This window comes from Protopterus annectens, chromosome 7.part0 (assembly GCF_019279795.1).
Source record: "Protopterus annectens isolate FY-2018-M chromosome 7.part0, PAN1.0, whole genome shotgun sequence".
Taxonomy (NCBI): Eukaryota; Metazoa; Chordata; order Ceratodontiformes; family Protopteridae; genus Protopterus; species Protopterus annectens.
In genome coordinates this window covers 1,736,706,458-1,736,728,750 of record NC_056739.1, presented here as the reverse complement: position 1 = coordinate 1,736,728,750, position 22,293 = coordinate 1,736,706,458, and the positions used below count along the sequence as shown (strand labels likewise).

Sequence of the window (22,293 nt, the reverse complement as noted above, 5' to 3'; positions counted from 1 at the left end):
GTTGAGCTTATAGGGCGGTAATTACCAGGGTCCGTAGAGGCGCCGCCTTTGTGGAGTGGGACCACAGTTGCCGTACGCCACTCCTTGGGCATGTATCCTGTGGTAAGGCTGAGATTAAACAGCTGCCTTATGTGCGGGTTTAATTCCTCATTTAGCTCGTGTAGCACACAGCCGGGGACACCATCCGGTCCCATTAATGCTGTATTTTTAGCTTTAGAGAGAGCAGCTTTCACCTGCGCATTTGAGATGTCCGGGAGGCTACACTCGGCTGGGATAGTTATCTCTCCTTTAGGGGAGGGGGGTGAAGTTTGCACTGAACCTGTCTGCCAGTATGTTGGCAATGTCTGTGGGTTCAGTGATTTTTGTATCATTTTGGACTAATTCTGAGCATATCTGGGAGTTTCCACCCAGGTTCCTAACATAGCTGAAAAAGGCCTTATGATTGTCCTTTGAATCCATGGCAATTTTTCTCTCAAAATTGGCCTTAGTTGATTTTATGAGTGCTCATATTTTTTACTAATAATGATCAGGGGTGACTTCCCTTTTATGGATTTTGTTCTATCATGTAATAGCTTTCTCCTCTTATTGTAAAGTTTGTTAATGGCTGGGGTCCACCAGACTGGACGTTTGCCCTTTGTGGAAAGAGTCTTGGTTTTATTTGGGATTGCCTGATCCATGCAGTCCTGGAGGTGTTCATAGAAGGCATTTGTAAGGGCTTCCGCAGCTTGGGTTGTGGTTTCCACTGGCTCCTTGAAGGATACCACACCAGTCTTGAGTAGTGTGAAGTTTGCTTTAGAGAAGTTCTCCACTATGGTCTTTTTTGTTGGGGGTGGGGGCGGGATGTGGATTTCCAGTGAGATTAGTTTATGATCAGATCTCACCAATGAGGGATATACTTCCGCTGTGATGCATTTTGTCCCCATGTTTGTGACAATGAGATCTAGTATATTTTCTCCTCTCATGGGAACAGTGACTAGCTGTTCCATGGCATTTGAATTTATGAACTCCAGGAACCGTTGGGCTAGAAAGTTAAGGCTTGAGTAATGTTCCCAGTCTATATTCGGGTAGTTGAAGTCACCCAATATGATGGTGTTTGGAGATACATTTATACCCTCCAGTGTCTTCAGGAAGGCTGTGTGGGGTTCCTGAGTTTGAGAGGGTGGCCTGTAGCATGCTACAATTTGTAGAGCAGTTTTGCCTATGGTTAGTTGCACCTGGATGGTTTCCGGCTTTGCGTTGCCACCAACCTGGAGGTGTGGGTATCCTTTATGAATATGGATACACCCCTCCTTTTGTGGTGTGGTCCGGGTTTTGGGGCCGAACGCATGATATGAGGTAAAACCTAATAGTGCCGGGTGCTCTCAGGAGCCTTGAACCAGGTTTCAGTTACAGCACAGACATCGATGTTCTCCATACTGAGAAGGGCCTCGAGGTGCATTTTGAGATTTAGACTTCTGGCATTGAGCAGCATTACCCTCAGTTTCTTCCCATTTTGTTTTCTAGGGTGGTAGGTTTAGAATTTGAGCCTTGCCTAAAAAGGCACTATGGGGGTGGCAAGAGCCTTAGCCAATATCCGGAATCCCAGGGTGACAGGTGCAAGCCGTCCCTTGCGAAGCAGCGTGACTTGTCAAGCATGTCATCCCAGGCAGACGGACACTGGATCCCCTTTGAATGACACCAGACATTAAGCCAATTGTTAAAGCTGATCATCTTGTCTCTATATTGTGGCATCATTCTTGGTGAAGGAAGGATACTGCTCAGGGTTAGGGTCATACCTGCCTGGGCTACATAATCAGAGAGCTCCTCTATGTCTCTTTTCATGTAGTCCAGGGAGGTACGTCTCAGGTCGCTCACACCAGCATGGACAATGACTGTGTCATATTTGTACTTGCCGTGGAGTGACCCGAGTGCTTGTGTTATGTGGCGGATTCTAGCCCCCGATAGGCAGCTTACTGTGACCCTCTCCTTGTTCAGCCTGGTGAGTGGGACGTCAGTGTGTCTGACTATGGAGTCACCTATGACAAGTATGTTTGGTGTTGTATTTGGCCTTAAGGGCTGTGACTGCTTTGCACACTGCTTTTGTGGTTTATGTGTTGCTTGTGGGGTGTCTTGAGGTAGCAGTTGTTTGGGTGTATGCTTTGGAGGCCTCTGCTGTTTAGGTAAATTTTTACTCAGAGCCTCCGAGTATGTCTTTGTGTGTTTATGTGTTTGATTCAGTGGAGTGGTAGCATTATGTGAGGCTGGTTTTGTGGTGTGTGTAGTTGCCTTCTCCTCCTGTCTGGTCTTGCCAGTCCTGAGTTGAGAGAGTTCAGCCTCCAGTTTGGCTAAATAGCTGCATCTCTCAAGTATTTCTGTTATGTGGGAGGTGCAGAGCGTTGTCTGTCTACATGAGGCAGTTATAACATTGCCTCAAGATTCCCAGATTCACCAGCTGGACCGGAGAGGAGATTGACAACTGACCTATGGACATGCTAGAATAATATTGGGAAATCCTTAATTGAAAACAAGGGCCAGTGGGGAGTGAGGGTGTAGTGCTTTTAATTTTTAGTGCTGACTTATATAATTGCTTTAGTGAGCAAGTGCCAGGTAACTTGAGTGCAATGTGTTACAAGTAACTAAATGCAAAAACGACAAACAGTAACTTTCTTCAAGTGAAACAAGGAAATAAGTACAGTAAGCAATGCAGATATCACTAGTGATCCACAGAAGCGCTGATAAGTTGCGTATTAGGTGGAATTAGCAAATGGCTACCTGTGTTTGTGCTATTTTATTTTAATATTTGTAATCACTGTCGAAGCAAATAAGAGAGCAGTATGCATGGTAACTGGTGAGAAGTAACCAAATAATGGAACACTGGAATGGCTGAGGAGGTGGCTGCTGCTGGGGGGAGGGGGTTGCTGCAGGAGGGGCTGCTCTAGGGGTGCAGTCTATTACCCTGCCTAGGGCCCTATTTGACCATGATCCGGCTCTGGTATTTAAAGTAGAAAATACTATGCAGAGGTAGTTGCAGTTAAAGATACCAATAATTTAAGGAAATGACTGGAGTGGCTTTCTTGGGGAGTGACCCTGTGGGTGTGGCTCAAATAGGGGTGTTTCATGACTATGGTGTGGGTGGAGCTTAAGGGGCACCAGAGCACTACTTTGCCTAGAGCACCATTTCTGCTAAGGCCGGCCCTGCCTCTATGCCTGTATCACATCAACTGTCTCTCTCTGTTGTAAATAGGCACTGTCAAGCAAATATTTTAAACTTTCCTGCTTTTATAGAATATCTCAGGAGCCTTCTTACTTCATCCCATACTTCCTCCAATAATCCTTCTTGTAGATCTTCTTCCCACCTTTCCTTCATTTTTCTTGTGATATCTCTTTGAAATCTGCATTTTACAGTTTGCTAACTCTAGTCTTATTATGCTTATTATTTTTGGGAGCCTATGTTGTCCTTCCTTTATCTTCCTTATATCCCATCTTACTGTCAAGTCCTGATACTTCCACTTCAGTTTGTTAGGTACAGCAAATTCTTCCTGCAATTTCCCCCATGTTTTCAAGGATTCCTCTTTGAGAACCTATGCCCAGTACTTAACCTGAGTCCCTGCCCTTTTCCATCTCCATACTAATGAATTGCTTTCTCTGCCATCCCTTTTCCTTCCTATTGGTACCAGTTCCTCCTGTTACTGTGCTAAGTCACACACCTGAAATATACCCCTAACTACCCTTCTCATTTCCCTTAATAATGTTTTTTGCTTCTGTATATCTGGATGTTCTAATAAACATCTGCACAAGTCAAATTTCTTGTTTTAACTGTTCTGTTTTCTCTCAGATTATATTTTTCTAACCTGCCTGATAACATGCATCTATTAATCTTAATGTTTGCCATTTGAAAGGCCTTCACATCATCAGTAATCTCTCACACTCCTAACCCTCCACTTTCTTTAGGCAATATTTCCTCCCATGCAATCCTCAGCTTTTCTTATTCCCCCAAATATCTCTTTGTAGTTCTCTTACTTTCCTTATGTAGGTTTCCTTTGGGCTATTCCAAAACACTTGTCCTGGCTACAGGTATTGAAGTAATAGATATAACTTGTGTTACCTGTACCTTCTGATCAATATCTAGTTTAATGTGCTTTCAACTCCATTTGATTTTACTCAGCTTTTTCTAATAGGTAGTTTCCACTGTCACCTCTACAATTTTCTTTAACTAAATCTCCAAACATTTATTTTCCTCCTTCCACATCTCCATTGGTCCTACCCTAGGTCTTTCACCCTGGTTTATATTTATTGCTAAGGCTAGCATCTTTGCTTGGTTTATTTTATATCCCATGACCTTACTAACACTTTCTCTCATTTTCCATAAATGCACAGATTCTTTAACTGGGTTAATGTTTATACATCATCCACATACAAAGAAATCTTCCTCTTTCATCCCAATGGAGCCCTTATAGCTTTCCCTTTCTTATCTTTATCACTAATGGCTCTTTAAATTCATTGTGAATAATAACAAGGAGAGAAGGAATCCTTGGTTTGTCCATTGCTCTAGCTGAAATTCTCCTGATAGTCTGTCTCACCTACACTCTTTCTCCTTCATAGACCCAACCATCTAAGAATTCCAGTCTCGTCAAGACCTGTAGCAAAGTCTCACCTTAACCTGTCAAAATCCTTCTATACACCCAAAAACATGATAGTCTTTCTCCTGTGCATCTTTTATAACCATCATTTTAATTAAATTATCTGTTGCCCCCATACACAACCAGTCTGATCCTCATGTATGTCATGATCTTTGACAACCTCTCTTGTTATTACAGACATAAATCAGTTATAGTCAAGTTTTAACAGAAATTAATTAGCAGAAGGAGGGGGGCTGCAGATCCTTACTCTCTTTCTGTATTACTGAAAATGTAGCCTCCTTCCTTGATGCTGGTGGATTGGCTCATTTCATATTTTACTAAACATTCTGATCCACACTTCCACTAACCAATCCTCTGCCACTTCCCATATGTCTACTGGTACTTTGTTTATCCCAGGTGGCTTCCCCTTCATTTTCTTTAATATTTCCTCAACTTCTTCCTTAGGTAACTCTGACCAATTATTTCTTTCTCTGTTTCCCCTAAATCAGGCAATTCCAACTCCTCCTACTTTATTCATACCCTTTATTCTAATTTCACCACCTTCTTCAGTTCTGTACATATTTGTATAGAAATCCCTAAATTATTCTAACATTTCTTCCAGCATTATGTATTACCTTTCTAGTCCCTTTTCCACTCAATAAAAACAACCCCCTTTTCCATTTCCCCATCTCACGCGTGCTGCTAATGCTCTTGACTGATGTGTGTTTGCAAAAGTTAGATTTTTCCAGCCAAACCCTACTTCTCCATATTCTTTCATTCACCCAGCTTTGTATTTCCTTCTCAGTTCCCTTCATTTCTGTCCTATCTGTATTATTCTTCTGTCATTGAAGTTCTTTTAATTTGTCCTTTATTGCTCTCCAAATAATCCCCCTTCTCATCTTTTGCTGGTGTCTCCTTTTCACCCTCTCTTGCAATTCAGTCTTAATTCCTTCCCACTCCTCACTTCCCCCTCTCTAACACATTTCTCACTTCTTTAGATAACCAATACACATCCTACTTTTGCTCCAAACAATACTTTGGAAATATCCAGTTCTGGGGTAGCTTTTTGCCATCTTGTAGTTTTATTATTAAGCTAACTAGTGTGGTCTGAGATTATTAGGGGGATTACATTGCACTTCTTCCACCTTCTGTGTTTTCAATATGAGTATAACCTCTGTCTATCCTTGGCCAGCTATTACATCTAGCAGAATACAATGTTTATCCAGTATCTTCCTATCCTTGGGCTCTTAATAGCCAAGTGTCCTCACACCCAAACTCTCTTATCTACCTTCCCAAGTACTTGCATTTTCTTTTTGTAGTCTGCTTCTACTAGGGCCCTTATTAACTTCCCTCAATACATACTAAGTTCTAGTTTCCCAATACACTTAAAAGCCATCCTGGAAGCACATCACCCAAGATAAGACATCTCTTATCAATACTACTCCGAGACTGGAGATACACTGATATTACTGTTATAGTCTCACCTTCAATTTTTTTCTTTTATCCTTGCAAACATCCCTTTTGAATCTTCTAATTTCTCTTGCATTTGTAGATTTAGTCCTCATTGTATTGGTTCTGCTGCTCCTCTCCTTCTGTTATTCCCCCAGGATGCAACTGTTGTCATCACATATCCCTGCCTGTTCAGTTGCTTATGTTCTTCTCTTAAATGGGCTTCTTGCAAAACAGCTTCATAACAAACCCCCATCTTTATTAGTCTTCAAACTCTGTTTTTATAAGGTTCCTCTAGCCATTATGTTTCACATTGCTACCTTTAGTTTACTCCTCATATCTGTAATTGGCATTTTAAATTACTCTTATGAAGCTTTCTTCTTCCTAGCTCTACCTGGTCCCTTCTCATTCCTGTCTTTTATACTTTTTTTGTTTTCTTATCACATCCTAAGTTTCCATCTGTTTCTTCTTTAATTTTCTTTTGCACTCCTTGAAATCTTCTTGTCTGATTCCCATCCTTGCTACTCCTCCTACCAGCTTCACAGTTCTTCCATGTCGTTAACCTTACTTTCTAGCTTTATCAAGTATTTGTTTTTATTACCCCCTTTTTGGTAACTATGTACACATTTACATAGGGATCCTATTATATAATCGAAGATGCAATCCTTCGAATGGGTCTTAATTGAACTTGAAAGCACGAAACAGCAAAATAGTGAAACGGCATATAAGCGATTTCTTTCCCTGGGAAAGAAATCGCTTGGCCGCCTCCATTACTTTGTTGTTTTCCTCACTGTAGTGAAAAAAATCACTGTTCTGAGTGTTCGGGATTGTAAGCTTTTGCTTACATTGGGTCAATAAATCAGCGTTCACCTTTTTAAGCGTTCTCTATTAATATAGACCCTTTATATAGACAACGTCCTCTGAGCTCTGTTGACTTGTTTTATTACAGTGACTCTGCCTTGTCCTATTTCTGCTAATTCAAGCAACTGCCACATTGCATATAGGGCCCTCATATGCTGCCACCTTGGTCACTGCCTACCTTTAATCATTTAATTATCTGATTCATTAACCCTTGAACTACTTATTCTTTCTCACCCTTATTTACTGTGTTCCCTCCTTTTTTTCTAAAACTTTCCTTTAGTTAACTGTCTCCTTCCATGGTCTCTCCTTAAAATTTATTATATCAAAAGAATTTGGTTACTACTGGAATTGTCACTCTCTCTTTTTTATTTCTTCCCTCCCTGCAGTTAATGTCTTTATCTCAAAGCTTGTCTTTCCTTGTTCGAGACTAGCCTTCATTTTCTTGTTGATCTTTATGTTATCTGTCTTTCTTACTGTTTCAGTGCTGTTCCTTTGGTTCATGTTTATTTCCTCTTCTACTCAAGTGGAGAATCAATCCCCATTTCCTGCCTTACATTTAAAATATATCTTAAGCCCCTTTTCTGGAAATACTCATTGCCTTCCTGTTTGTCTGAACTGACCTTGTTGTCAGCTAAATTCTATCATAACTCTTCTCCCCCCATCTACTGAATTCCTGTGTATCTGGGCTGTGCATTTTCTTTACTACTTTAAGAGTTAGTTATATGCTATGCTCCAACTTAATCTTCCAGCTATGAGATGTTTTAAAGCCTGTTGAAAAGAACTAATACAATACCCAAAGAATTCCCCCAACTGTTATTGGTGTTCTCCTTTATGACTGTATTATATTCTTAACTATCTCCAGTGTTTTCAGTTATTTTTGCTTCTCAATATATTGCAACCATTCTTTTCTGCATGCAGTTTCAGGATATCCAAAACTTTCTCATAACACAACATTATCTATTGTACAATCCTGTTTGAATGAGAAAAGGTGTCATATCACATGCACCCATCTCTCCTCTTCATTACATCCTTGTTTGCATGCTTAGCATCATTATTTCCTTTCTGAGTTGTTTAGCTGTTCCTTAACCATCACAGTATACCTCTCATCCTCTTAATGCAAGAAATCTGAACAAAGCCTAAAATAATGGGGAGGGTCAAATGCCCCAAAAATAGGGACAGATTCTAAATACTGCTCATATAAGCTTAGAAAGCTTCTAGAATAACAGGATTTGTGTTAGTATGCATTTTCTTAAAGATATGAAGCCTGAAACTCAAATATATGTCATTATTTAGTCATTATTTAATAACTTCAGTTCTCCATGATTTTTCAGAAAACCACAGATTTTACAAGGAAGAGACCAAATATTTAAGGTAAAAATCTAGACATCTGGGATAATCTGTACAGTTGAGAGGTATGAGTCACGGATTTAAGTGTGCCAGTCATAGCTAGACTGTACTGTTTCTTGTTCCCCCTTTCATTAATAGCATTGACGTTGACTGCATTGCTAATTGCAATGGTCTTGCAGTTAGTGCACATGCCATATCACTTCCTCCCTCCCTTTCAAACTGGCTATCAAAGGCTGAATCAGTGTGCGCCATACCCCCCCCCCCCAAATGTTTTTCACTACTCATTTACCTGTTAATTGATTGCTGATTTGTGACATTTATAGTCTCATCTCAGTTTTAAGGCATACCGTTAAAAATACTTATTTGTCCTCTGATCAGCATATCACCCCCCCAAGTTAATCCACATGTCCATTTTGTTATCCTTATCCACTCAATGTGTACAGTATAAGAATTCATGTCCCATTCCCAGTCATTTTACTGTCTCTTGCAGCCACCTGTTTGCTTGCTCTGCCATGTCTCTCAATCTGATCTTACCTCAATTTCCTTCTCAGCCCTTCTTCTTGCTTCTTGTATAATCAATAACTTCCTGATATTTAAAAGGAAAGAACAACAGTTAAAGAAGGAAGCAGCTCTATTATTCTCCAATTCTTTCTTCCACTTTGAAACTGCTCCCTCAACAATGCCTGCAGCATCCTCTCTGAATTCTCATGTCTATGGTTAACCAGTTTATGTAATCTCTCTCTAGCAGTGCATCTGGAGTGCATAAATGCATGCTTGACCATGGATAACAATTCTCAGGGTTGTTGGGTTCTACTACCACCTTGGACTGCTCAGCTTGCATATTCTTATGGCAGGGACAAAAGCTCCTAGTTTTCTTCCTGTTTCTAATGAATAGTCCTGGTCATTGTATATTCTGTGACTGCAAACCATAAGCCTCTTGAATGGCTGTCAAGCCACTGTTAAAGTGCTTTCTTTGGGCTCATAATCTCACTATGACAGGTTGTGGCTTTCCTTTCCTATCCCTCTTTAGTCGCCATACCTTTATGGTGGGCCCTCTATTTTTTACCTCATCCCTGGTATATTAGTCCATTGATGCACCTGCTTTGCTACACCTTTCTTACAGTCTGCACCTTCCTGTTATTCTGGCACCACCACTATTTGGGTCTGCCTTCCAACTCTGCTAACTTTGCCTCAGCCAGTCTAACTTTGCTTCAGGTGCGTCTAATCTGGCTTTCAGAACAAAGTTCTCATAGGTTCATACTAGGCTATCTGCCCTAGGGCATTTATAAGCCTAGCCAGAGTGTGTTTGGCTTTCACCACCCATTTTAAATTAATTTTGCTATGCCTTTTTTTGAGGTTAGTATACTGTGCCTCTGTCTAACAGTGACACAGAAGTGATAGCCGGGGTAAACCTACGATCTCCCATCCACTCATCAAGATTCTTCTTGAAGAGAGTCAATGTGGGACTCTGCCTAACCTGGACTGGGATTTTATTCCAGAGTGAAGGGAGCCTCTGGGTTATGAATCTGTCCCTCCAGCATGTCCTATTTATTTCAGTGCTGAGGTTCAAGTCTCGAGCGTAGCTCGATGGGATTTGGATTTTCTGAGGTGCAGCATGTCCATTAATTCCGAGTTGGACATGGCGTCGTCAGGCACAGATCGCCTCTGAGCAGGCGGTATGTCACTGGGTAGAGCTGGAGTTTCTTTAACCGGGCAGCATATGGCATCTGTTTGAGCCCTTTGATCCTCTTGGTGAGGTACTTTTGGGGTCTTTCCAGTTGCTGCAGGTGTCTGGTAAGGTACATCCCAAAAGGGGCATTGTACTCAATTATGGGCCTGATGAGGGATGAGTAAAGAGGCACGATGACCTCCCCTGATCTAGATGTGAATCCCTTCATGATTAGGTGGGCTATATAAAATGTTTTTCTAACCACTTTGGCCACGTGGTTGTCAAATGAGAGATTGCTATCAACTTGGGTCCCCAGGTCCCTAATGACTTCTTCTGTACTTAATGGATTACCACCTATGTGGTAATTTGTGGGCACTTTGTTTTTGCCAAAGGGGATGACTATACACATTTTGGCATTTAGCTTGAGGCCATGGCTCTGGCACCAGTTGTCTGTTTCTATGAGGCCCTTTTGGAGGATGCTTGTGTCGGCTGGAGAGTTGATTATGGCGCCCAGTTTGCAGTCATCTGCGAACTTGGTCAGCCACAGTCCTTCCGTGTTGGCCTGTACCGCCGAGAAATATATATCGAACAAGAGAGGTCCCAGGACTGAGCCTTGTGGGACACCACTTGTAACTGGTTTGGAGTCTGACATGGCTCCAGCAATTCTAACCATGTGGGTTCTGTCCTTGAGCCAGTTTGCCACCCATCTAGTGACATAGGGGTTTATATTTAAGCTGGTGAGCTTATCTATAATGCCCGAGTGGGGTATTGTATCGAAGGCTTTTGCGAGGTCCAGGTAGGCTTTGTGGACCACCTTCCCCTCGTCAATGGCCTTGGTGAATGTTTCAAAGAAATCGACCAGGTTTAAGAGGCAGGATCTGCCCTTAACAAAGCCAAACAGGGTAGGATCCAGTGTCTGTAGGTCCCCAATATCTTTATTTATGAGGTCCATGATGATCCTTTCCATAGCTTTGCAGACCAAGCTAGTCAGGCTTATGGGGCGATAGTTTCCAGGATCCATTGAGGCACCACCTTTGTGGAGAAGGACCACTGTTTCTGTGCGCCACTCTTTGGGTACATATCCTGTAGTAAGGCTAAGATTGAACAGTAGTTTTATGTTTGGGTTTAGCTCTTCTTGGAGTTCATGTAGGACGCAGCCCGGGACACCCTCTGGTCCCATTGATGCTGTGTTTTTTGCTTTGGAGAGGGCGGCTCTTACCTGAGCATCTGAGATGTCAGGGGGGCAGCACTGTGTTGGGATAGATATTTGCCCTTTTGGTGGGGGGCGGGGGGAGTTTGCACTGAACCTGTCAGCTAGGATGTTGACAATGTCTGTGGGCTCAGTGTATTTTTTGTCATTTTGGACTAATTCTGAGCATATCTGGGAATTCCCACCCAGGTTCCTAACATAACCAAAGAAAGCCTTGTGATTATCCTTAGTGTCCTGTGCAGTTTTTCTCTCGAAGCTGGCCTTAGACGATTTTATGAGTGCACGTAGTTTTTTGCTAATACTGATCAGAGATGCCTTCCCTTTTTGGGATTTTGCTCTATCATGTAGTAGCTTCCTCCTTCTATTGTATAGTTTGTTTATGGCTGGGGTCCACCAGACAGGATGTCTGCCTTTGGAGGATTGGGTCTTGGTTTTATTTGGGATTGCATGATCCATGCATTCCTGAAGGTGTTCATAGAATGCATTTATAAAGGATTCTGCGGTCTGGGACGTATTTTCCACAGGCCCGGGGCTTTGAAGGATTTCGCCTCGGTTTTGAGGCGTGTGAAATTTGCCTTAGAGAAGTTTTTCACTGTGGTTTTCTGGGCAGGGGGTGGGGTCGGGATGTGAATATCCAGTGAGATTAGTTTATGGTCTGATCTTACCAGTGAGGGATACACTTCTGGTCTGGAGCATAGTGTCCCCATGTTGGTGATGATCAGGTCCAGTATGTTTTTCCCTCTTGTGGGAGTGGTAACAAGTTGTTCCATAGCATTTGAGTTTATAAATTCTAGGAACCTTTGCTAGGGTGTTAGAGCTAGAGTAATGCTCCCAGTCTATGTTTGGGTAGTTGAAGTCGCCCAATATAATGGTGTTTGGAGAGACCTTCATATTTTCCAGTATTCTCAGGAAGGCCGAGTGGGGTTCCTGTGTTTGGGAGGGTGGTCTGTAGCAGGCTATAAACTGGAAGGCAGTTTTACCCACAGTTAGTTGCACATGGATAGTCTCTGATGCTTGGTGCTGTGCCACCAACCTGGAGGTGTGGGTATCTTTGACGAATATTGATACTCCCCCTCCTTTTGTGGTTCGGTCCAAGTTTTGGGGCCGAAAAGCGTGGTATGAGGTATAACCTGGTAGTGCTGGGGTGCTCTCAGGAGCCTTGAACCAGGTTTCTGTTACTGCACAGATATCGATGTTCTCCATGCTAAGGAGAGTTTCAAGTGCGTGCATCTTGAGGTTTAGACTTCTGGCGTTGAGTAGCATTACTCTTAGTTTCTTATCCCTTGTGATACCTATGGAGGTGGGTTTGTCTTTTGAGCCTTGCCTAAAAAAGGCACTATGGGGGGTAGCAAGAGCCTTTGCCAATATCTGAAAGCCCAGGGGTGACAGGTGCAAGCCGTCCCTAGCGAAGCATCGTGGCTTGTCGAGCATGTCATCCCAGGCTGACAGGCATTGGATCCCCTTTGAATGACACCAACACTTAAGCCAATTGTTGAAATTGATCATCTTGTCTTCATATTGTGGCATCATTCTTGGTGAGGGTAAGATGCTACTCAAGGTCATACCGGCCTGGGCTACATGCTCAGAGAGCTCCTCTACGTCTCTTTTCATGTAGTCCAGGGAGGTACGCCTCAGGTCATTCACACCAGCATGGACAATGACCGAGTCATATTTGTACTTGCCTTGGAGTGACCTGAGTGCTTGTGTTATGTGGCGGATCCTAGCGCCCGACAGGCAGCTCACCGTGACCTTCTCCTTGTTCAGCCTGGTGAGCTGGACGTCAGTGTGCCTGACGATACAGTCACCTATTACAAGTGTATCAGGCGTGTTGTTTAGCCTTAAGGGCTGTGACTGTTCGGCACACTGGCTTTGTGAGCTATGTGTTGCACGTGTTTTGTTTTGGGGTAGCGGTTGTTTGGGTGTCTGCTTTGGAGGTCTCTGCTACTTAGGCAGATTTTTATTTAGAGCCCCCGAGTATGTTTTTGTGTGTTTGTGTGTTTGGTTTGTTGTCGTGGTAGGTCTATGTGAGACTGGAATTGTAGTGAGTGTGGTTTCCTTCTCCTCCTGACTGGTTATGCCAGTACTGAGTTGAGAGAGCTTGGCCTCCAGTTTGACTATATGGTTGCATCTCTCACATGTGTTGGAATTTGTTGTGAGGAGGAGAGGGTTGTCTGTATACATGAGGCAGTTGTAACATTGCCTCAAGATTCCCAGATTCACCAGCTGGACCGGAGAGGAGATTGACAACTGACCTTTGGACATGCTAGAATAGTATTGGGAATTCCTTTATAATTGAAAAAAAGGGCCAATGGGGAACAAGGTACTCAAGGGGAGTTTGTGAGGGTGTAGTGCTTTTAATTTTTTAGAGCTGACTTATATAATTGCTTTAGTGAGCAAGTGCCAGGTAACTTAAATGCAATGTGTTACAGGTAACTTAAATGCAAAAACGACAAACAGTAACTTTCTTTCAAGTGAAACAAAAAAATAAGTACAGTAAGTAATGCAGATATCACTAGGGATCCACAGAAGTGCTAAAAGGCCACGTTTTAGGTAGAATTAGCGTTTCAGGGAAATAAACAAACAACAAGCATACAAATAAAATTAAATACTAAATGGTCGTAACATGTTCATTTAATGCCTGACCTCATCCAAAAATTTTTTCATGATTTTTCATTTTTTCTTGAAGTACCCACTTCATCTCCTGGATCTCCTGCCAGATTGTGGTGATGGTCACTGGCTGCTTGTTTTGTGTGTGTGTGTGGGGGGGCGGGTCATTATTTTCAGCCATCTCTCTGCTTAATGTTTCTTGCTTGGGTCATCTTTTTATTTTTACTAGACATTCAAACTCTCTAGAACAAGTTATCACATTTATGCACATGTTGATTAATCACAGCTGCTAACACACTTTGTTTCATTTTCTAGGTAGCTGAGGTGCGACAAGGTTTAGCTGCTAGCTAGTGAGCCACTCTACTGGACATTCCACTTGCTTTTCTTTTTTAAGTGAAAAAAATAGGGTTTTTGGAAGATTCACGTTTTTCAGTTCCCTTTTTCTAAGTAATTCCTTGGATCAATTTGCCTTTTTTCATCAAACTGAGTACCCAAGTAGCGGAAGAACCAAACAAAACATCTTTATCCAAAGAAGAATTCAAAATATTAGATTTTACTTTTTCATAACACTTCTGATTACAGACACAGGTATAATGTTTCCTCAAAGTAGCTGCAGCCCTAGACACAGTCTGAGCCCAATAATACACACTCTTTAAAGAATGTTTAGACAGTAAAAAAAGTACCAATAACAGGATTCAAAAATAGTGTGGCAGAAAAGTTCCTCAAAACAGAAGTTAACAAGTACATCAACATATCTGCCTGGCAGTTTTGGATTCTGAAGGCGAGTGAAGAAGAAAAAAAATTCTCTTTCAAACTGTATCAAAAGGTGAAGGATTAGCATTGAACAGAGACTTGTTACCAGCTGGAGAAGAAACAGAAATAGCTGCACAGTCAGACCTGAAGTGAGAAAATAAATACTATTTAAAGGAGGGAAATTTACGAAGTCTGCCTTTTTAGGGACTGAAAATGGGCTATCAAAACAGCAGGCAAAATCAAAAACATTCTTTTTCTTGCAGGGGGAGCTCCTAGTCTTCTTATTTCTATTGAATAATCATAGTCATTGTATATTCTACGATTGCTGACCATAAGCCTTGAACCTGGTTGCCATGCCACTGTTAAAACTGGCATAATAGGTGGGACAGATGTAGTATGTAGCACAATCACTTTTAACATATCGCAGTATCTCTTTTTTTTTGGGGGGGGGGGTCTTCCATTTGTTTCTGCAAAAATGAATTATTCATTCTGGACACAGTCTCAGAAAAAGGAAAATTTCTCTAAAAGAGGAAACTGAGGAAACACTCTTCACAGAATCAGATTCAGTGCTTTTGAGGAAAAGGCAGAAGAAACACTGCCCTGTCATCAACAGAATCCTCTGCTAAAACATACTTAGGATTTGTGGAATTATGAGTCGCATTTAAATTCTTCTGTTGTTCAACAGGATTCAGAACCTGCAATAAACCCTTAGCCAAGGTAAATAATACATCTGTATTAATAGACACACTGTCTTTAAATTAAATATGTCTAACATTTTCTTTCTTTTTTCTAGGGACATCCCAAGAAGATCAAATGACGGATGGCATTTCAACACAGAAAACAGGTTTCTTACCCAAGTCATCCTGGGATGAACCTCCTAGTGAACTTTTATACTCAAAGAAGACAGTTCTCCCATGCCCAGTAAGGACATTAAAACAGCCACAGAGGATGCAGACAATGCCCAGTCCATAGTGGCAGAAGATTTCACACCAGAAGGTCCCAGCAAAACCAGTGAGTGTTCTAAGGACAAGCTGTGGCCACTGCAGTCACCTAACAATGTCTGAGATGCAAACTGTCTCTAGTGTGAAGGTAAGGGCTCTATTTTTTTTTTTTCTTTTTAGGTAGAGCGGGAGAGGAACTGCTTGACCAGTATGGCTATCCATGTTTCTGCCAAGGGAGTAGGCTATTTGTCAGTAAGTATTGCTGGAACAAGCCAGTAGGAAGGTAAGTTGTCACACTAGTGTATACAAGCAGTACATACACTTACACTTCCCTACATGGTCCTCCAAATATCATAAAAGTAAATGCACATGCAGTATACTTCAGATTCCCACAAAAGTCCCTTTTCACAGAAAGTGTCACTGAATATGTAAAATGAAAATAAGTTGTCACAAAATGTACATTAGCACCAAATTACACATACAATCCATTTAAACATATAAATCCTTCCTTTCAGTCATAAAAAAGTACAAAAGCAACACATTTTTCTCATAAAAAAAGTGCCCCAGACCTAGTTAACTTGCCTCGTCTACTAAAAATAACTCATCTGATAAGACATTTCCAGTAAATTGTCAAGACTGTAAATTAATAGTACTCAAAGAGACAGTCTCAATTTCTGTATAAAAAAATATATATATATTACATTTATATTACCGAGAGTGACAACTACGAACGCACTATTGTGCGACTTTAAACTGCAAAAATCACATGTCGAACATCACCAAAGTTCGAAAATCAAAATCTGAAAAACCAAATTTGATGATTTTTGAACTACAAATTACACTACCATCGTTATGCAGAGGGGCAAGCCTCCCTGCACCCTCCACCTCCCGACTTTAATATACTAACTCTGAGATCGCACTACAGTGAGGGAAAGGGTTCATTTCCCGATCCCCACTATAGTGCGATCTGAATTTCATCTGCTGCAATGAATAATACAAATGTGCATTGCTTTGCAAAAATCGACCATTTTTTTTTTAGATTTTATTTTTTGAAAAAATGCACTTTCTCGACCTTCTTGGATCGCTTGTGGATTTCGGTAATATATAAACCTTAATATATAATATATATATATATATATATACATACACCCACACACACACACACACATTGTGTGTGTGGTAGGTTTCTCCAAATGGGACTTCTCTGCCAGAAATGGAATATTAGAGCCTACCTTTGATCTTGTGAAGCCAGATGAACTCTCTCAAGGGCTGCAAGAAAATAGTGAAAAAACTGGCAGCTAGGCTACTGTTTTCTCCCTGTGGATCTACAGCAGCCTGGGTGCATATATAGAAGGCAGCCAGAGACTTTTGAAGTCTGGCCAGCCATTATATCCTGGAAATAACCCACATACCAGCAGTGAACCCCCCCCCCACACACACACATACACACTGTACAATTATGTTCTGAGCAGGGAATATCAAAAGTTTTCTGGGACAGAACTGTATGACTACTGTGTCATACTTTAGGACCCTAAGACAAGCACCCAGAAAATATATTCCAACATTAGTGAAGCTGCTTAATTATCAGCCTGCTTTTTTATTATTTGGACTAAAATTAATTTGCAAAGTTTTACAGTTAAGACCAGGACCTTTCTGAACTATCACTGAACTACCATTTGCTGAAATCTTCAAGAGTGTAACATGCTACATTTCAGATGCAAACAGCACTGTGAGTGGTGACAGCATGGTTGTAGGTGGCTCAGTATAAACCATCTGCTTGTGCACTGTGACTTTGAGATGGAACTTTACAATGACTGTGTGTTAACAAAATATGGCGCCAAGGCCAAACTGACAAATGACAATGTTGTCAATATTTGTCTAAAATTCACTGGATATCCAAGTGTTTTTATTTGGTTATTGTGTTATTTGGTTAATGTGTTCTTACACCTTTTGCAATTTTCAGCATTCGTACCTACATTTCACAGTGCAGCTAATGTCTTCAAATCATGAAATTAATAAAGTTTTACTTTTTATATGCATACTAGTGAATTTTCATAAACTCAAATGAAAATTTCACAACTGTGTCCAAAATTAGTCTTACAACAACACATATGGTGTTTTATAACTGTATTATTGAAAAGTCAGCATCTATGGCAAATTTTGTAATACTGTTTTAGACTTGCTCATTAACTATTTCTAAAGACCATCTCCACTACAGCTCTTTGTATATCATCTAAGAAATACTTGTTTATTCAACAAAATGCATTTCTGGTTATATCAGTTTATATGCAACACGAGTCAGACTTTCCCAGTAAACAAATGTTCAATAAATAAATGAAACGAAGGTGTAGGGAAAAGTTATAAACAGATAGAGAGCACATCAGAAATAAATTTGTGTTGCATAAACATGCTGCTTCTGTGATTAACATAGTTGTTACTTTCTAAAATATTCACATTTTTTAGTACTGATTATGTATTACTTTTGCTAGTAAAATTCCAGACAGCAATGACAGAGTTAATGTAGGCTACAAATGCTGAACTTTCATGCAAGAAACACTAGTCATTATCAATGTCATCAAAACATGGTAGACTTTATTATTCCATGATACTTACAATTCTGTAGAAAAACATTCCAAATACCTGAGAAATGCATCAAAACCCTGGTACAGTATAATTTTCTGCGATGCCCAAATGCAGTGCATTAGGAAATTATATGCATACAGTTATCTAGATATGACAAACATTTCATGAACCCATACGAAAACTCTTCATTTGGTCCATATATGGTTGTAAGACTGAAGTCAGTCATTACATTTCCTAATTGGAAAAATGTTCTCCTCTCCAACCTAAGGAAATTCCAAAGCACATTCTGTTGCTATGAAGCAGAAGTAATTCTCCCAAATATGTCTGCCAGTAAATGAATGTATGCAGTCTAAATTTCCATCATCTTTCATTGCATGTACACACTCCACTACTGATTAAGCAAACTGACATAAACAAATGCAAAAAAAAGTCTAGTAACAGTTGTTGATAACCCCAGTCCACATACTGCACGTGCAACTGCAGTGATGCAAAAGGCATGCAACCACTGATCATCACAAATCAATATTTGGAACATAAATATAAATAATTTCTGGTTGAAGACAAAAATTAAGCATTGAAAGAGTGTTCTGTTTTTGAAGGCACACTTTGGCTTTGAACTTGTTTATCAATCACACAAACAAAGGTATTCCAGGGTCCACATACTACATCCAAAACAAACAGACTGTGCTCTGAGAAATACTGTACAATTCTTGGTTCATCACAGCTGGTTGTATCACCATGGCCAAGTTGTCCATATGCACCTAAAAAAGAAAGAAAAAACAGAAGCCAGGGATCATGGTAAACTGATGTGCATCAGTGATTTTGAAAGCAGAATGCTATGTACCAACTGAAGCCACTCCAGCTGGTGTTGACACTAATTCACAGATTATTCTGGAAGAACAGCCAAGGTCCACAGATCCCCCTCAGATGTATTCTCATTCTCACATCACTAGCAGCAGTGTCAAACACATTTTTGTTAAAATTCTAACAAATTTAAAAACAGCATTAATCAGGAAAGAAAACATTTTAAAACACTGACCTTGTAATAAAACAAACATAAAAAGTGTACAATATTTATACCGAGTGTTTGTATAAAACTCATATAAGGGAACTGTCATCTTAACAGTGAATACATTTTTGCATTTAAAAAATTAATACGTCAGCTTAATACAAGTAAGGAAAGATTGCATATAAATGGCATGCAAAGTTTTAGAAAGTATTACTTAAAATAGAAGAAACAGCATGTAGGACAAAATGTATAATGGAATATGAATTAGAAGAATCAGGATTACATAAAATCCTTAAATGTCATGACATTAAGTTTTGTTAAATTCTGGCAACATTTTACTGGCTATTATGCATTTGGTGGCTGTTTTTAAAGCTATCCCATGGCATATTACCCACATCTATGCAGCTGGATGCACTGTTTTACTAACATGAAATAATAATGAAGACCATTACATATTAATCGTCTATCTAGATTTTCATGAAGGACATGTAAGACTGCATACTGATCTTTCAGTATAACTGCTTTCTTAAGATTGTTTGACAGTTTGTTTGCGTTTGTGTCTCTCGGCTTTCCCGGTTAGGGGTCGCCACAGCGGAACTCCAGTTCGCTAATGATTGGCAGTTGATTTTTTACGTACTGGCTTGCCAGGCCTGACGCACAACCTTCAACGAAGGTATGCCCATTCACGCATGTCTCCACGCAGAAGACGCTCTAGCTGAGAATCGAACCGGACAGCGTCTTACTGTGAGGCGACAATGCTACCGCAGCACCACCACCGCGGGTCCCTACAATCCATAATGATTTGGATTTGACATATTCCTAAAATATATGTAGTATATCTGTGGTATCAGTATGAAAAGTTATTACATGCTGTGGAACAATCCTGAAAGTATATGCTTTCTTTGTTGGAGTAACATATACATAAAACAGGTCAGGTGTGGTAACATATGTGAGGTTTCTTACAGATTAATTCAGTCAGTCATTTATTCAATTACAATATGCCACAGGAAAAAGAGGATGGGGATGTGTGTATAACTGGTGCTGACTTAAGGTGTCCCTTAGTTCCCAGTTTTGAAAGGCATAATCACTTTAAAGAACTCATCTCTATTCATACATTTCTTCTTGATTTCCCTTTGACACTTTATGTAACAAAGTTGTAGCTGAGAAAAGGATCACCTTTGCACCTTAAAAAAATAATGAAGGGACACCAAGATTCAGCATTCTATGTACACTTCTACACCATCTGCAAGGCACATTCTATGGACTACAACAGATGTATGTATATGTAAAACAACAGTACATCTTCAAAGACAGGTTTATAAAAGTAAATCATAATATTTAGATAATCCAGTATGATTTATTTCATTACCCAGTCAGAAATAGCAAAAGCAGTGAATTGCTTTCATGTAGTTACAAGCACAAGTCTCATGGCAGAATGTACTGAAGTACGTTTGCTAGTGGCTTCCTTATATATCCCTCACTGGTGTGGACTATGTTTGTTTCTTTGATTTCCCTAAGAGGGAAGGATGGATGTGGTATGCAACTAGCCTTTCTTCTGTGTGATTAAGTAACCCAACAGTTTTGTATGCACAGAGTAAAGCAGTGTGCGTGCCTTTCTACTAAAGTTTCTTAAATAAAATAAGCTACAATAAAATGGAGATATTTAAAGACTGTGTAACATAATTTAAAGTGTAGCCCTGAACCCCCTCAATTTGAATAAAATATCTGAAAAATGAAAAAAAAAAACTAATGTAGTAGTCATACCAACAAAAACACCACACATCAAATAACAGTCGTCTTCTTTTTTCGGCTGCTCCCATTAGGGGTCGCCAGAGCAGATCATCTGTTTCCATTTCTTCCTGCCTTCTGCATCTTGCTCTGTCACACCAACTACCTGCATGTCCTCTCTCACCACATCCATAAACCTTATCTTAGGCCTTCCTCTTTTCCTGTTACCTGGCAGCTTCATCTTTAGCATCTTTTTCCCAATATACTCTGCATCCCTCCTCAGCACATGTGCAAACCAACATAATCTTGCCTCTCTGGCTTTGTCTCCAAACCTTCCAACCTGGGCTGACCCTTTAATATACTTATTCCTAATCCAGTCCACCTTCGTCACACCCAGTGTAAATCTTAACATATTTAACTCTGCCACATCCAGTTCCGACTCCTGCCTTTTTATCAATGCCACCATCTACCACCCATATAACACAGCTGGTCTCACTACCCTCTTGCAGACCTTCCCTTTCACTATTACTGGTACTCGTCTGACACAAACCACTCTTGACACTTTTCATCAAATAAAAGTACCTAGTATGTATTCAAATATTTATGTATCTACATATATATCTATATATAGCTATATCTACATATATGTCTATCACACACACACACAGACACACACACACACACACACAGACACACACACACATATATATATATATATATATATATATATATATATAGAGAGAGAGAGAGAGAGAGAGAGAAAGAATGTGTGTGTGTGTGTGTGTATATATAGATATATAGATATAGATATATATATATATATATATATATATATATATATATATATATCTATCTATATATCTATACATACATACATACACACACACACACACATACATACATATAGGGTCCACTTCAAAACATCAAATCACCAGAATATTGAATCTGACTTCATCGAGATGATTTTGCCGAATCTTCACATCAAACTCCTGAAACAATGAAAACTAGCCCCGGGTATACAACCACTCGAAAAACAAGAAAACCCTCCAAATGGGGGGCTTCACCCCCCCAAAATAAATATACCAACTTTGAGACTGCACTACAGTGGATAAAGGGCAAGGTTCATCATGGTAGCCAAGTAGTTCTTTTCCCGAGGTTGGTTTTCGCTGATCCGGGAGTTCAATATAATGAAGATTCTGTTAAGTTATCTCGAAGTGGAATTCGATACCCTGGTCATTCAATGTTTTGAAAGGGACCAATATATACATGTACATACAGATAGATATACAAAGAAATAGTGCACAGCATTAGCATTCTATTAACTACTGAGTAGATGATCAGAAATGCTGATAACAGAAGAAAATCCAATAACATCCCTGCAATAATGTGAATACTATGACAGGAAATGCAGCAATACAAAAAAAAAACACAAATAACTACAAGTCACATAGATGCACAACTCAGCAACACTCTCCCACACACATGCACTATACATGTATGCATACATACGCACACACACACACACATATATATATATA

At 40.2% G+C, this 22,293-nt stretch overlaps 1 protein-coding gene across 3 annotated transcripts in view; it reads right to left on the bottom strand.

Moving 5' to 3' along the window:
• Nucleotides 1-17,998: 17,998 nt before the first annotated feature.
• RCCD1 (RCC1 domain containing 1) overlaps nt 17,999-22,293 on the bottom strand; it is a 552,668-nt gene continuing 548,373 nt past the window's right edge. For all 3 annotated transcript variants that reach the window (XM_044078273.1, XM_044078274.1, XM_044078276.1), the window contains one exon: nt 17,999-18,779. In XM_044078273.1, the coding sequence (XP_043934208.1) occupies nt 18,586-18,779 (194 nt within the window). In that variant the 3' untranslated portion in view covers nt 17,999-18,585. The remainder of the gene's footprint in view (nt 18,780-22,293) is intronic.